Source organism: Alexandromys fortis, unplaced genomic scaffold, assembly GCF_014885135.2.
Source record: "Alexandromys fortis isolate MF-2015 unplaced genomic scaffold, M_Fortis_MF-2015_v1.1 scaffold_37, whole genome shotgun sequence".
Classification (NCBI taxonomy): domain Eukaryota; kingdom Metazoa; phylum Chordata; class Mammalia; order Rodentia; family Cricetidae; genus Alexandromys; species Alexandromys fortis.
The window spans coordinates 3,678,147-3,694,640 of record NW_026067914.1 but is presented as its reverse complement, the minus strand read 5'-3'; the positions used below and the strand labels follow the sequence as shown (position 1 = coordinate 3,694,640).

The following is a 16,494-nucleotide window of genomic DNA, read 5'->3' as shown; positions in this document are numbered from 1 at the left end:
AGTGGAGTCCTGCAGCTTCAGTTTTCCTCATGTGCCCCTGCAGTTTTTAAGGAGGGGCTCTTTAAGTTTTATTCTTTATACCTTAACCAGAGTGTGGCTTGATTGCTACCTTTATAAGAACTTAGTAAATGGAATTTGACATTTGGGAATAAAAGTACTAATAATACCTCCCTGGAGATTCTGGTATGGGTAATTCATAGATGGGAATCTTAAATGTCTTTACTGGAAACAGTTGTGTTTTTTTGTTTGTCTTTATGTTTGTGTTTTTGAGACAGAATTCCCCTGTGTAGCCCTTGTTGTCCTGGAATTTGCTTTGTAGACCAGGCTGTCCTCGAACTCACAGGGATCCATCTGCCTCTGCCTCCAAGTACTGGGATTAAAGCATGTGCCACCACACCTAGCCATAGAAACAATTTTATATTCATAAATACAACTTCTCAGTCTGTATGCTACCTGTATGTATAAATAAAAAATATTTTAGGGCTGGAAAGATGGCTCAGAGGTTAAGAGCCTGCTCTTCCACAGGTCCTGAGTTCAATTCCCAGCATCCACATGGTGGCTCACAACCATCTGTAATGGGGTCTGGTGCCCTCTTCTGGCCTGCAGGCAGACACACAGACAGAATATTGTATACATAATAAATAAATAAATAAAATATTTTAAACAATAATTTTAAATGTTATCACACCTAGACTTGGATTCCTAATTAGTATAGAAGCCAGAAGTCTTAAGTTTGTGATTTAAACACTCGCCCTCCTCCTGCATTAACTGCCTTGCTCTTGTACTGGTCTTGTGTACGTAACCAACCACAGCTTCTGTGAGTTCACTGGAAGGCCTCCCAAGAACTAACCCCTAGTAAAACTATTATTGGCTGCAGGGGGAGAAAGAGTCATTTTCCTGTGGGTGGGTGGGGTCTGGTAGTTTCCCCATGCCACAGTGGACGACCCCACTCTATGTGCATATGGCTAGCACCGTTTGTATTCCATAGGTTAAAATAAATGAATAAATAAATGGAGGACATGAAATCAGGAGAGAGATGTGATGGGGAATGTTGTGGGCATTGGATGGAGTAGTGAGGGGTAGGTATGGTTAAGAATTGTTGTACACATGTATAAAATTTTAAAAGAGTGAATAAATTAAAATTAAAAAGAAAACTGCATTAATAGATCATTTTTTTTACTTCCAGCTTTCGTTATTTACTTTAGTAACTTCTTTTTTAAAATCACAATTTAGCTTAGTAACTTTTTTCCCACGAGTGGATGGTACTGGGGAATTGAGAGGCAAATATACTACTTACCACTTAGCCAAACCCCCAGCTCTAATTACCTTTTAAAAATGTTGTTATTGTGTGCATGTGTGTATGATGCACATGGTGAGTGTGGGTATACATTATAGTTGTGGAGGTCAGAGGATAACTTTTGGGATATTAAACCCAGGTTGTCACGTTTCTGTGGCATGTGGCTTTTCACCTACTGAGCCACCTTGCCACCTCCTGCTCTGATTATTTTAATTCTTACTTTGTCTATTTGTATGCCACAGATTTTAAAATATGCTATAATCTATTTTATTATGCAGTGGTGGGATGTGACTTAACTCTCTCTGAACATTTCAGAAGGGTATCATATTTACCAGTTTACACATTCTAAAACATCATATGGGGTTTGTATATGGGAGAGGGAGGAGTTGCCTGTATCCTTTATCTGTGGTAGGGTGGGGCTCAGCTGTCTTGAATATGTTAAAGTAATGTAAATAGGCATGCAAAGCATTCTACTTCCAAAGTAGGGGGCAGATTACTTCCGTATGTGCAGTGGAAGGATGCAGAAGCTGCTGTCTAGTCGGTGCTGTAGCTCCAGCTCCAAGCCCTTCCTGAAATCATCATACCACTGATTTCAGGCACGCCCAGTTTCCTCCTGTTTCTATGCTGATGCCCTTCTGTTTTCCTCTACCTTTAGGAAGCCACTCCACCATAAAGAATGATGCCATCATTTAAAAACCACTGTGATTAATTCCTTTATTTTCACTTTTTAGAATAAGATTTTCCATAGTGGGAGGGGGTCGGCACCGTGCAAGCTATTCTGTGGTGGCAGCCTGCTGGCAGCTCAACCATGAGAGGTCTCTATTAAATAAAGCACCAGCATGACGGTTTTGTGTCATCTGGAGTTGGTGAGAAAACTCGTAGTTTGGGAATTTTCTTTGTTGACTATAACTCCGCATGGACTGGAATGAGGCTGGGGCCAGAGAGGTTCCCGAGCATGCCCACAGCCCTGGGCTCGATCCTCCGCAGTGGTGTGCAGCATCCCCACCCGCATGCCCGAATAACCAGACACTGAGAATAGTGTGGCTGACTTCCTCCTACTCTTCCATAGCTTTTATTCATGGAATTTTGAATCATGACTAGAATAACTATACCTTTTTTTAATGAAAGGAAAAATAACTCGAGATCTTATTTTATCTACGAAAATAATCAATTGAAGCAATAATTTACTAGTACTATTTTTATTAACTGTTTTTAATGAAATGGCGCTTGGGAATCAAACTCAAGAATTCTTTTCTATGCTAGGCAAGCTCAATTTTTAAATTTTTAATGCCTTTAAATTTTATTGATCCTATTAAATTTTTGCTATAGGATATTTGGGCCAGCAGGATAGCTCAACTGTGAGGCCTGGCAACCTGAATTGTGTCCTTGGGCCCACATGGTGGAGGGAAAGAGCCTATTCCTGCAGGGTATTCTCTGACCTCAACATGTGTGCCTTCACATATGCCCTGCCCTTTCCTAAATAAATGAATTTTTAATTTTAAAAATACATTAATTTACTTTCTATTGGTAGTATTGTGAGTTGGCTCTACATGATGATTGAAATAACCCTTAGAAAGGACATGAAGCTTAACATCGTGAATTTTCATTAGTAAGTTCTCTAAAATTGTAGTTCTTTGTCTAACTTTATAAAAATCAAATGGGGGGGGGGCTGGAGAGATGGCTCAGTGGTTAAGAGCATTGCCTGCTCTTCCAAAGGTCCTGAGTTCAATTCCCGGCAACCACATGGTGGCTCACAACCATCTCTAATGGGGTCTAGTGCCCCCTTCTGGCCTGCAGGCCTACATGCAGAAAGAATATTGTATACATAAAAATCAAATGGGAAAAACACTTTAAGAAGTATTCTACATGCACACTAGAAGAGATTCATATAGGAAAAGATGTCTAGACTACAATGTACAGGATGGAGGAACGAGTCCAGTTCTCTAACAAACCTCAACAAAGGTACAAAGTGGAAGATTGGTTATTCTAGTAAAAAGTGGCATTCAGGGTTCTCTAGGATTAAGGATTTTCAGTGAGTGAATAGGAACTAAGCTTAGGATTTTACATTGTGACCAGACAGATTTCGTCTTAGACATTTATTTACTTACTTATTTTGCAATGCCAGCTCTTGCATGTAGAACTAATGTATCATCAGAGAGCTTCAGGAAGATTCATGAGGTAAAGACACACAAGATGGATGGGAAGAAAGCATGGAGGCTGCTGCCTATCTGGGGGTATAAAAGTTGATGTGAAGGAGGGAGCATTGTGAGAAGTGGGATTTGTGATTCATTGTGTAGGAATAGTTAGATTTGACATCCTTCTTTCCTAATCATTTCAGTGTTTGAGAGTATAAAACATTATTTGTATATGCATATGCTTTGTAAACTGTAAATCTTGTACATATTCAGGCTGATATGATTGTATCATCGATTTTGACTTGCAGTTCATGGATGTTGTACTAGTTCCCAGAAGGAGGTATGTCAGATATTGTCAGTGAATACCCCACTAAAAGTCAAAGATAATGCTTAATGTTGGGTGTGGTCATGAACACCTCTAAGCCCAACACTTGGGAGGTAGACACAGGATGGTGGAGTCAAGACTCTCCTGTTACAATGTCAGTTTGGCACTAGATGGGCCCATATAACAGCTTGTCTCAAAAAACTAAAAAATAGAAAGATGATACTTAGTGACCAATAAAAATACTGTAGATTAATTGGGGGTCAGAGCTAGAGAGAAAGTTCAGTTGTTAGGGCACTTGCTTTTCTTTCAGAGAAAGTGAATTTGGTTCTTAGCAACCATGTCAGGCAACTCATAGTTGTCCATAACTCGAGCTCTCAGGATTCCAATGCCCCTGGCCTCCACGGTGCCTGCACTCATTTGCACAGACCTATATGCAGGCACACACACTTATGTATAACTGAAAATAATAGATATAAATTTTATAAAAGTATAGTAAATTAAGTTTTGGAAATAAGTCAAGAGTAGGTCCAGCTTTACATTTTTGGAGGCAAAAAATTGTGAATTGAATTCTAGGACTATTGATTGGAGGAGGTGGTAATATATATTAAGTGGAAATGTCCATTGTCATTAGAGATAAAACTTCTTTTTCTGGAGAGACAAGCATGGACTGGAGTGAGATTGAAGTTTGGGGAATTTTTGCATTGCTCTCTGTCCATCTGTCTGTTCGTCCATCCGTCTGTCTCACTGTGTATGCTCTTGTGCACACATATGCCTCGCTGTGTAGCTGTATGTTTGTGTACATGCCTCCCTGATTAGCTCTGGCTGGCCTTGAACTTGATGAACTTAGATGATTCCAATGTTCCTTCTCTGCCTTCTGAGTTTCAAAATCACAGTTATGCACCACTGTACTCAGCTTCCTTTGTATTCTTGAGCTCTTGGGGAAGTTGTAGAGGAAAAGGCAAGCATTTCAGGACAAAACTGTACTTGTGTTTGCTCTTCATACATTTGCATGTGCTTTCTCTACTTCTACTTAAAGAAGAAAAGAAACTGGCTTTTCCAGCTCCCTGTGAATCATCCACCCATACTTCCCAGTCCTTAAATCCTTTCTTGAAACGTCAACACTTCTTTCAACAGGCGTTCCTTTGCAAACATCAGTCAATCAAGTGTGGCTTATTTTCACAGGGGCAGAGTGTTCGAAGAGTTAATTGGCTGTTCGCACTAGATTTGGAAGGGGAAGGATGGGTCCTCTATCCCTGGATAGCTTCTTCTCCCACTGATTTAGAAAGCCTGCTGCTAAACGTTGCTTGAGAGTGAGCAGCTAAGAATAGTTTACCTGATTAGACCCCAGGTCAAGAGAGTTGTTGGGGGCCAAGTCCCTTTTCAGTCATTGCAGCAGTCTCAACTGCCCCGTCAAAGCCCTTTGTTCTGACTGAGAATCTTCCTGCTTTACATTCTACATTACTTGTTCTTGGGGGCAGGAGGGGGGGGGGGCGAGTTTGAGACAAGGTTTCTCTTTTGGAAGCCTGTCCTGGAACTAGCTCTTGTAGACCAGGCTGGCCTCAAACTCACAGAGATCCGCCTGCCTCTGCCTCCTGAGTGCTGGGATTAAAGGTGTGTGCCACCACTGCCCGACTCGGCCTAGCTAATGGTGGGAAGAGCACTGATAGTAGGCTACTAGACTAAATTACCTATTGTTTAAAATGTACGGTTTTTTTCTGCTCCTTGTCACTGTAATAGCATTCCAAGTTAACAACAATGAAAAGGGAAGCCATGAATTTTTAGGAGAGTGGGGAAGTGTGTATGGGAAGGCTTGGAGAAAAGAAAGGGAAATGAGAAATGTCGTTATAGTCTCAAAACTTAAAAAACTTAAAGAAAAAGAAAAAAGCAAGCCTTTGCTGGGAGTACAGTTTACCCCTTTCATACATAATGACCTACTAATTGTGGTGGTTTGAATAAGAACAGTCCCCACAGTCTCATGTATTTGAATGCTTGGTCACCAGGGATTGGAACTGTTTGAAAGGATTAGAAGGATTAGAAGGTAGGGCCTTGTTGGAGGAATTATTTCACTGGGGGTGGGCTTTAAGATTTCAAAAGCCTATGTCAGGCCCACCTCTTTGCCTATGGATCATGGAGCATGTGAGAGAGCTCTTAGCTACTGCTCCAGCACCACTTATGCATGCACACTGCCTTGCTACCTGGCATGATGATAATGGACTAAACCTCTGAAACTGTAAGCCAGCCCCCAATTAAATGATTTCTTTGATAAGAGCTGCCTTGGTCATGGTGTCTCCTCACATCAGTGGAGCAGTGACATTATTCTTCATATCCTCTCTTAAAGGCTATCACCTCAGTGAAGACATTCTTGCCCCTTAGACAGGATTGGATCACTTCTTTCTCTCTGTCTGTTGTATGGGAAACCATAGAGTGCCCTCTTGTATTCCCTTGTGGGTTCTGCTCTCTCTAGCCCAGCTTCAAAAGTGCTCAGGTACTTCATATGTTTGGAGAATGGATAAATTAATGTTTGATTTAATGAATAATATGGGAACTCACAAACACTTAAAAAACTTTATTTATTTATTTATTTATTTATTTATTTATTTATTTATTAAAATGTGAATAGTCATTACCCATCCCCTAACCACTTTCCATCCTGGGTTTATGTTTTATTTTAATAGAAAATTAAATGTTTCAGTTTTAGTATTCCCATGTTCTTCCAGAGACCATTTCAAGGATAGCCTGATGAAGGGGCCTAGGTAGTTTGCCTTCATGGTGACTGATGCCTGATCTCTTTACCAGAGGTTTTTATTATAGTCATATTGTTTTGTACTAACAGGAGGAAACTTCAGCTATGTGTGCACAACTCATTTATTAGATTGCCTTCAGCTAGTTCTTAGAAAACAATTAAAAAAAACCCATTGCCTTATCAGTTTATTGAGGAAAAAGTGTATTCTGAATTTTCTTGGCTAGCATGTATACAGAAATTAAAATACCCACCTTTGTAGTCAGAAAGCAAATTGTTCGTACTTGTTAGGTGCTTATGAAACAATCTGCTGCAGTCAAGCAATAGCACTGCTGTGTCATCTTGAATAATCTACATTCACCACGATAGTTTCATATGGATTTCTGTTATAGCTGCATGTTTTTTAAATGTTCTTTAGGTGAGTTTTTGTTTGTTTCAATGCAGTCATTTATTGAGATCTTAGTTGCTGTTGTTGTTGATTTTCTCAAGCTTAAGGTGCTGGGAGATTTGGTTCCTGGTGGAGGCCCTCTCCTTGGCTCACAGGTCTACCCCGAGTGATCTGACTTGACTCTGGGGGAATGAAGTGCTGATCTCTCTTCTTCTTGTAAACACTGATATCCTCATGAATCCTCCCTAATAAATTCATTTATCCTGATTAATCCTGTAGAAATCCCACATATAAATACCAGAACCACTGTAACATGAACTTAGGGAAAGAAATGTTTGGTCCATAAAAATTCTCCCAAATTTGACAATTTTTTTATGCCTTAACAAACATGAAATATATTATAATTTTCTGTTGTGATGCTTTTTTAGTTATGAAATAGTTATAATTAAGTGCCATAATGTCCAAATATTTTGATTTTTTTATATTATTAATTATTTACTTTTAGTTTTTTCCTGTTCTGATATTATACTTGGTAATATACTTTGAATATATAAAATTTTCAAGGGGAACTTATTAAGAAGGTGTCTTAGTAAGTGTTCCATTTATACTTAGATTGAATGTTTATATACTCTCCTGGGACATGATGTCCTACACATGTCTGTTTGGTGAGCCTTTTTGATGACTTAAGCATGTCAGCTGTTTCTCTACTTGTTTTATGTCTATAATTTTATCAATTCCTCAGAGCAATGTCAAAATCTAAAATATAATTGTGAAAGTATTTATTTCCCTTTTCTTTTCTTTCTGTTGCCCAAGGTAGTCCTTACTCTAAGTGTGTAGAGGCAGCAGAAAGTAATTGTCTTCTAAGCTAAAGATGAGGAGACGAGCTGAGGTGGTAGAGGTTGAAGAGATTTTTGTTTAAATACGGACTGTGAATCCCTAATAAAGATTGATCTGTGGCTAGTCTCAAAATATAGTGTTGGGTGCTGGGATTAAGGTGTGCACCGTTATGCCTGGCTGGAAAAAGATGATTTGACTTCGGATGAAGACAGTTTTGTTTGTGTTGCAACGTCTTTCCTTTCCTCACCACTCCTAGCTTTTTGTATGTAGATAAGGGAAGACTTCCTCTTAGTTCTTGAAAGAACTTGGAACCCCGTGTCTGCTGGTTATTACAGATTCCCACATTTTTCTTCCATCTTTTCTCTTCTTGGAATTAAAAACTATATGAGACTACAATTTTATTTTTATTTTTCAGGGTTTTTTTTTTTGTGGTTTGGACTGAACACGAGGATGATCATAGGATTGTTTTAAATTTTAGAAGTCCCCCCTCTTTTTTTCTATCTGCTTTTGGCTTTTTATTTTTGAGATTACAACTACAACATTTCTCCTTTTCCTTTCCTCTCTCTGAACTCTCCCATCTATTCGCCCCAGTCTCCTTCAAATCCACGGCCTCTTTTTTCATTGTTACTTTCTGTGTCTATGTATATTTATGCACATATGTATTTCTAAATATATCCAGCTCAGTCCATATGTGACTTATGTTTTCAGGGTGACCATTTGGCACTGGACAATTAGTGTGCTCTTCCCTGGATAAGTGCTCCCAGCCCTCCTCCGTAGCCTGTAGTTCTTTGTAAGGTTGAAGTGTGTTGTAGATGTGTCCATTGGGGTAGGGCTTCACAACTCAGCATTTTGATTGGCTGTGGTTTCCTGTAAGGCGTTTTCTAACAATGAAAAGATATTATTAAAACACTTAGAAAATAATTAGAGTTTATTTTTCTCTAAAAGCAGATGTTAGATTTTTGTCTCCTTTCTCATGATGCCAAGGACCTAGTATGCAAGGAACTAAACAGTTTGTTTCAAATCACTTTCTTTTGCTTTTTAAATTTATTTTTATTTCACTTTGTGTGTATAGGTATTTTGCTTACACATATGTGTGTGCCACATGTTTGCCTAGTGACCACAGAAGCCAGAATTCCTGAACTAGGGTTAGCTGCCATATGGGTAATGAGAAATGAACCTGGGTTTTTTTTTGCAAGAGCAGCCAGTGCTCTTAACTGCTGAGCTACTGCTCCAGATTCTCAAATCAGTTTCTTAAGTCGTGAAAGTAGAACTGCTTTTTAAACAAAGATTTATTTATTAATTATGTATTCAGTGTTCTGTCTGCATGTATCCCTGCAAGCCCAGAAGAGGGCACCAGATCTTATTACAGATGGTTGTGAGCCAACATGTGGTTACTGGGAATTGAACTCAGGACCTCTGGAAGAGCTGTCAGTTCTCTTAGCCTCTGAGCCCTCTCTCCAACCCCTAGAACTTTTTTTTATCAAGTAGGTTAATGCAATGCTTAAAATAAACAAAATATTGGTATTCTAAATTTTAGCTCTTACAGGGGCATTTTCTTTATCAAACTGTACATTTAAAAGGGGCTAGTTTTAAGTTTTTAATAGAGCTACTAAATTGAAATTGTATTACACTAACCACAACTTCAGTGTTTGGGACAAAAAATGCTTACTTGACTTTTTTTAACTCTGGAACACTCTAGAGACAAGGTAAAGATGACTTGACTTTTACTTTAATTTTTTTAAGCAATTATTTTCTGTGCATTACTCTGAAACTCTATAGTGTGGTTTCTTTGCTCCTATGCCCAACTTGAGAAACCCCAGTTTTAGAGGCTAATGCAATTCCAGACTTCCAATATATGTTTCTTTTTATCTTCCTCACCTTGCCAGTCCCTCTCTTTTTCCTTATTCAGTGAACTCTATCATGAAGAATCTCAATTTCCCCCTAAGCTTTGGACTCTTGTCCAGTTCTCCACCTCTCTACTCCCTGTCTATTACTCTCTATAAGGAAAAAGGAGGGGAACAGACCATGACTAAGTGTGCTTTTCTGACTTGACCTGGCTCTTCTTTCCTGCCTTCCTAAGCCATCACTGTTACGCTGAAGTGGTAACGGTGTCCATTAAGCATAGATTGTACTGTGTCACAAACTGAAAGCTGGTTGCTTGGTCATAGTTTTCAGCAGGAAGATTTTGTAGCTGGTAACTTAATTAACGAATCTAGCTGAATATTTGGGTCTTTTGTTCAGTTTGTCATAGTGTACAGTAGCAGCTCATCCTTGTATTTCTTTCCTACTCAAATTCTATTAAATTAGAGAAAATCTTTCATAGGATTTATGGTCAGCTTTCCCCCTAATTTTTCAGTCCCCTTTATTTGTCTCTAGCTTGCAGAGAACTCTAAAATGCAGATCTTATTCTTCAGTCTTAGCTCATGGCCTCCAGTCAAATTCAGAGTTTTGTTCTTGGTTAGACCTCTTTAGAAAGTTTTTTTTTTTTCTGTATCCATTTTGTACCTGTAGCTGTTAATACTTCTTCGTGTCTAGAATGCATTCACAAGGATAAACATCATTGTACACTGGTGTTATTTATGTTAAAGAAGCCAACCTTCCCCAGGCATCTGCTGCACAGACGTAAAAAGGTTGTTCCAATTTTTGACTGCCAGAGAAACCGAGTGTTGTCACAACACAGTTGACAAGCAGCCCCCCCAAAGTCTTCAAGAAGTAGTGACTTCATACTGCTGGAAACTCAGAATCAGGAAAGGACTGTACATCTTTGATGAGGGGCTTTGACTCTGTGCATCCCTGTGTCGAGAATGGACCATCTTACGAAGGGCTCACTTAAGCTTTAGTTAGTGTTGGCGAGAATGCAGATTTTAAATCTCTCTGGTTCCTGGCAGGTTGCTTCCTAGTGGAGCTGGACTGTGTTCCACTGTAGCTGGGTCTTTTGACTGACTTTGGTAAGACTGACTCCCAGGAAACCCCAGCATCCTCCTTTGCCTGGCGCCACTGGGCCGGCCACCCGCCCTCCCTTTCTTCTCCCGCCCTCACTTCCCCACCACCTTTCTATTCCTCACTTGAACTGACTGCCAGAGTTCACAGACAGCTGGGTAGAGAGTGGCTAAGTCGCCCAGCTGCCCGGGAAGCTTGGCGGCCAGGCTGAGGGAAGGAAGCATCGGCTCTCTTTGAAGGTCGGCTGCCAGTGAATCTCAGGCAGCTGGACTTCAAAGGGGGCACCGACGGGCTTTCCCTCCTGTCTAGGCAGGTCATTCCATGGCACTGTGCTTCCGGCACTGGCATGATGGTTTTCAAGTCCCCTTCAATTAAAGAGCTGAATTGGGAGCCACGCTTATGCTCACATTTATAGTTATGAGAAGTAGACAGTCTAAATTCCCACCCTATGTTACCCCAAAACTGAAGAGCTGGAGGAGAAAAATTAATAAATATCCCACATGGTGGGATTTCCTCATTGCCAACCTTTCTTTTCTGTTACTTACCAAATTTTCAGTTACTTCAGAGACTTCCTATGATCTTCAGAAAACACTGCTCGCTGCTCGCTTGTGGAACAAATTAGAACTGTGGGTGGTGGTTTTATCGCTTTCTAGGAGGGGGTGTGGTGCCCAGCTGCTGTGCCACCCTCTGCTCTGCACTTCCCTAGTCTCACCTCCCAGTTTCCTTGTTCTGAGGGAGAAGTAGCCTAGGAAGGGAGCAGTGGGATGCTGCATGAGCGTCTAGGCCCTCTGTAGTCAGCCGAGTGTCGGGAGGAGCCTGGACAGCTAGCCCTGCCTTATTGTGCACCCATTGTCGCTGGAAATCAGTGATGAGACAGTGCAGTAACAGGTTTAATAGATGTCGGTGTGTAGCTCACAAAAGACCTCTGCAGTCAACTAGCTCCCATTGACTGGGAAAGACAAGGGAACAGTGGCTGCTGCTGTTCTTGCTTGTTTTATTGTCTGTGTTTGGACAAAAGACAGGTAGTTTCTGTCTTAGACTGATAAATCTATAATGGTGTAAAGTAATGTATTACTTAGTTTGAAGGAGGAGCAGTTAGTTTATGTTATCAGTCTCTTGTTACCCTACTTGCCCTGGGGCTTTAAGGAGACTGGATTCACTACAAGGGCTACAAAGGGCTGGTCCCATTGTACTGCCCCCATACATACCCAAAGAAACATGGTAACCTTTCAGAAAGCACTTATTTGAGTGGATGGTATATTTTCTGGAGCCAGAGTCAGTATTCGACTTCTTGCTCTGACAGTTTCTTGTCATTTGTGGATGGGTAAGTTGTCTTGGTGAAATGAGATAATTATGTGTAATTCAGAGAGGATGAAGGATGAAACTAGAAACTAGTGTTGCTGGCCCAAGTAGGAACACATTCATTAAATGTAACTGCTGTTTTTATTATCATCATAATTTTGTTATTATTGCCCCCACCAGTATAATAAATTAAGACTATTTTTAAATTATAAGGAAGCCTTCATTTGACCCAGCAATGATTTAGTAAGCAGAGGGCTTTCTTAAGGATTATGTTGTTTCTAATCAACAAACCAGTGTGTCTGGGGCCAAATGTAGTTTACCATCTCTTGTTGTGGATGCTGTTTTGTGGGTTTTCTGTTTTTTGACACACATTGGTGTCCATTTGCCCATGTATTGTGTTTGTCCATGCTATTCAGCAGAAGCAAAAGGTTGTGACAAGAATCTGTGGTCTTCATAGACTAAAATAGTTACTAGTTGGTCCTTTCCAGAGAAGTTTGCTGACCCTTGTCTAAGATGCGTGTTTTTCCACTTACGGACCTGAGAATACTAGTTCAATCTATGCTGGTATATGTTATCTGAAAAAATAGTTCCATCATCAAATAAACTTTGGAAAATGTTAAAGGGGTTGATTTATTCCAGGACGATTACTTAAAAGACTCTGGTTTTTAATATACTGATGTGTATTGTGAATCTTCAAGACAAGGCCATGGTATGCAAATAAACTCCAGTTTCCCAGGCTTACTTGGCTGTGGCCCTCCGATATGATGATATTACACAAAACATCGTCTGGGAAACCCTGTGCTTTGGGCCGTCTCTGGAAGGGCTTTCCTAAATCATTCCTCTTGGTGATTTAGGTGATGTCCTCATTTGGAGACTATAGAAGACTGTGAAATTCTATAATGGTTACCCCATTTCTTTCTAATAAAAATTGTATTTGCTTAAAATCAAAACAGCAAAATATGCCAGATATTTAAATATTCTAATCAGACATTATCCCCACCTTTAAATAACTCTATATGATGTCTCAAGATTATAAAACAAAGTTTCAAAGTCCAAGAAAAGACAAGCTGTTTACTTCATGCCGTCTTAAAAATTTAAAAGTACAAATCCTTTGTTGGGCTTTTTTTTTTTTTTCCAAGCACATTTCTGAAACATAAATCTAGAGTACCTAACTGGTATACCAACTGATCTCAGCTAGGGTTTATAAGAGGGGAGATTAATGTGAAGGTAACTTCTGCCCTGGCCATAAGGGGTTTGTTTTATAGACTAAAGTAAACACCTTGAATTTCAAGTTGCAAGCACACAGGGAGCCAGAAGATTCCAGAGCACTGGCGTCATCTTCTGCCTGTGACTCACATATCTCAGTGGCTGAGCTTTCTCCTGCAGCTGCAGCTTCCAGCTGGCCACCAGATAGAGCCCTAGGTAGTCATACCCTGCAGTCACCTGGTCTGAGATGACCGAACAGGATAATTGCGACATAGTCTGGTTGTGAATGAAGGCTGGACTGTCCCTTTGCCAAACACAGATGAAAAATAAATGCTGAGTCATAGTTGTTTTCTGTGGGGTCACAGTGGCTATAATAGTGAACCTTGGACTAAGAGTGAGAACCCTATTGGGAAATGCAACCCTACTCATTAATACATTCTTTGTTCTCTGTCATATATGAGCTACTTGTCAATGGCTCCGTGCCAGTGCTTAAGCACTTGGTTGCCCACCATACCTGATGCAACGATGGACTTAGAACTGTAGTAAATGCTTCATGAAAGAGTAGTGCAGAGTCATACATGCTTTCCCCTTTCCCACCTGCTTCATCATTTCAAGAAGATCTCATGTCTTGTCTTTATTTCTTCTTGCTGTATGTACAAAGGGCCCTCAGTAAATGTTATTGCATATAAATGTGGATCCTAAATTTTTCATTATTTTATTTTACAGTATGGGGAATGATAAATGGACTGTTGGGTCTCTCTCTCTCTCTCTCTCTCTCTCTCTCTCTCTCTCTCTCTCTCTCTCTCTCGTGTGTGTGATATGTACATAACTGTGTAGACTTGTACATGCCTAGCAGCCAGAGGAGGGCATCTAGGAAGCTCCAGGGGTTCTCCTGTCTCTGCCGCCTCCATTATTGGGTTATAGTCATTCAAAGGACAGTATCTGGCATTTGTGTGGATGCTGGAATCCAAAGTTCCCTCCTTATGTTTCAACAGAAATCACTTCTAACCCTTGTATCATCTCTGTGGCCCTGTTACTGTCTTTTATCTTTAAAAGAAAGAAAAGGGGAGTGATGAATGGGAAGAGGGAAGGTTTGATCTCTGTTTCATTCTTGATTGATTGAATCAAGGAAACATTAGTGAGGCACGTTTTGGAGTGTCTCAGAGGGAGGGCCTTTACAGATAGGGTTAACAGAGGAACAGAGATGGAATGTGCACATAAGATCGAATGAAAGGTTAAAATGGATAAATCCTCTGAGCACTGGCATTGCCTTTTTTCCTATCCTAATCCTCCCAGATGTGAGCAAGCTCCTAGAGTCACATCTGTGAGCTGCTTCTGTTGCCATGGGTTTCCCTGATATGATGGACTATAGTCTCAAATTATGAGCCAAGATAAATCCTCCCTTGTCTAAGTTGCTTCTTATTAGATATGTGGTCACAGTAATAAGTAACTAAAGCAGAAGGGAAAATAGAGAAAGCATGGTGGTTTTGAACATAGCCATCCTTATCTGAAGAACTAGAAACCGGGACAACTGTGAAGCTACTATGGGGTATATTGTTTCCATGCTCAAAAGTTCATGTGCTCACAAATTCGTTTGCCTTATGAGTGTAAGCACTGTGATGTGCAATAACATACTGTGTTCTAAGAGTCTCTTTGGGGTGGGTTCTCAGGGTTCACATGCATGCCCGGGAAAGAAACAATTGGCCCCTGACCTGACCCACTTGAAAGAAAAGGTCAGAAATATGGGGAAGGGTTTATCTAGTACCATGAAGAAAAGCACCATAAGGCCAATCCTGTGTCAACCAAGGATGAGCTCTCTCTAAACAGTCTCTTTTCTTATTTTTTTTATCATCCATATTGCATTGTGTTACTCGTTATCAAAGAGTGAATAAAAGAAATGGCTGTAATTCATTGGACACAAACTATATTCCTAGAGACAGTGAATATATGAAGCTAACCATGGTCAGGATTAGCAAACATTGCTAGAGTGAATTCTACTCCTGCAGGTAGGCACAAAACAGGCAATAGAAAAGTGCCATGACTTGTTTAAAGTGTGAGACATGGTAAAGTCCAACTAACATGAGCTGAAAGGAGATAGGACTATTTCATGCTGAATACTGTTTGGCAAAATGTTAAATAGAGAAGAATTCTGAGAAAATTGTGTGGCACCATACAATACTTCTGTCTAGACCAGCATGACTGATTTCTGCTGGGCTGTGTATTGCATCTGTGGTTAACTAGAGATTAAATCAGTGCTAGGTGGTTTAGGATGGCTCACTCATCTAGACCCCTTACCTACATGTCTACTGATATTAAGGCAGTGGTTCTCAACCTTCCTAATGCTGCAACCCTTTAATACTGTTCCTCATGTTTTGGGAGCTCTAACCGTTATTTTCATTGCTACTTCATGACTGCAATTTTTCTACTGTTATGAATCATAATGCAAATATTTGATATACAGGATATCTGATATAAAACCCATGAGAAAGTGTCTGTTAACTCCAAAGGGGTCGTGACCTACAGGTTGAGAACTTCTGTGTTAAGGGGCTAATTGAGCACATGTCTCAGATCATGATGTTTTTCTTGCCCATTGACTGGGCTCCAAAAGAAAACAAAACAGTGCATTCATGCCTTTACTGACCGTTGCTTGTTTTGCTTCCTAACATCTGTGCGTATTAGGGTCCTCTGTGTTAGACATTTCAGAAATCTATTGCTAAAATGCCAATGGAGGGGAGGATGAGAAGGAGCTGAAAGAGGTTGATAGTTTCCAAGTACAGGTGGTGATGCAGGCCCTTAGGAAAAACTCTGGAAGGGGAGGATAATGATCAATTTTGTCTTTTAGATAAAATGGGGACATGATCCCAATAGCTTTAGAAGCAAATACAAAAATAGTTGTTATTTTATATCACTCAGGCCTTGCTAAAAAAAAGTCTTCTGCTAGGATGTATTGCTTCTTTGTTGTCGCAAATAAATTTTGTTAAAGCCTTCCATTTTTTTTATAGGAACAAGACTATAATCAGGTGAAATTAGTATTTCACCTAAGATGTATATAATTGTCTGGATGATAAAATCAAATGTTCTTTTGCACAAAATTTGTCTTATTTGAATTTAAGAGTGGCTTACACTTGCTTGTGTTTACTTGCAGGTTCACCCCAAATTCCACTATAAACAGGCTCATGACCCTGGCACAGATACTTCTTGTGTGGCTTTTTCCTATGATGGTAATGTCCTTGCCTCTCGTGGAGGTAGGTAAACAGCTCTTTTTGATGTGTTTCTATACATAAAAAGAATCCTTAACTCTTAATTATAAGACAAATGTCTTAA

At 40.0% G+C, this 16,494-nt stretch overlaps 1 protein-coding gene across 2 annotated transcripts in view; it reads left to right on the top strand.

Moving 5' to 3' along the window:
• Positions 1-16,494, top strand: part of Wdr70 (WD repeat domain 70) — a 199,385-nt gene that overhangs the window by 143,167 nt on the left and 39,724 nt on the right. For both annotated transcript variants that reach the window (XM_050139058.1, XM_050139059.1), the window contains one exon: positions 16,316-16,415. In XM_050139058.1, coding sequence (XP_049995015.1) covers positions 16,316-16,415 — 100 coding nt within the window. The remainder of the gene's footprint in view (positions 1-16,315; positions 16,416-16,494) is intronic.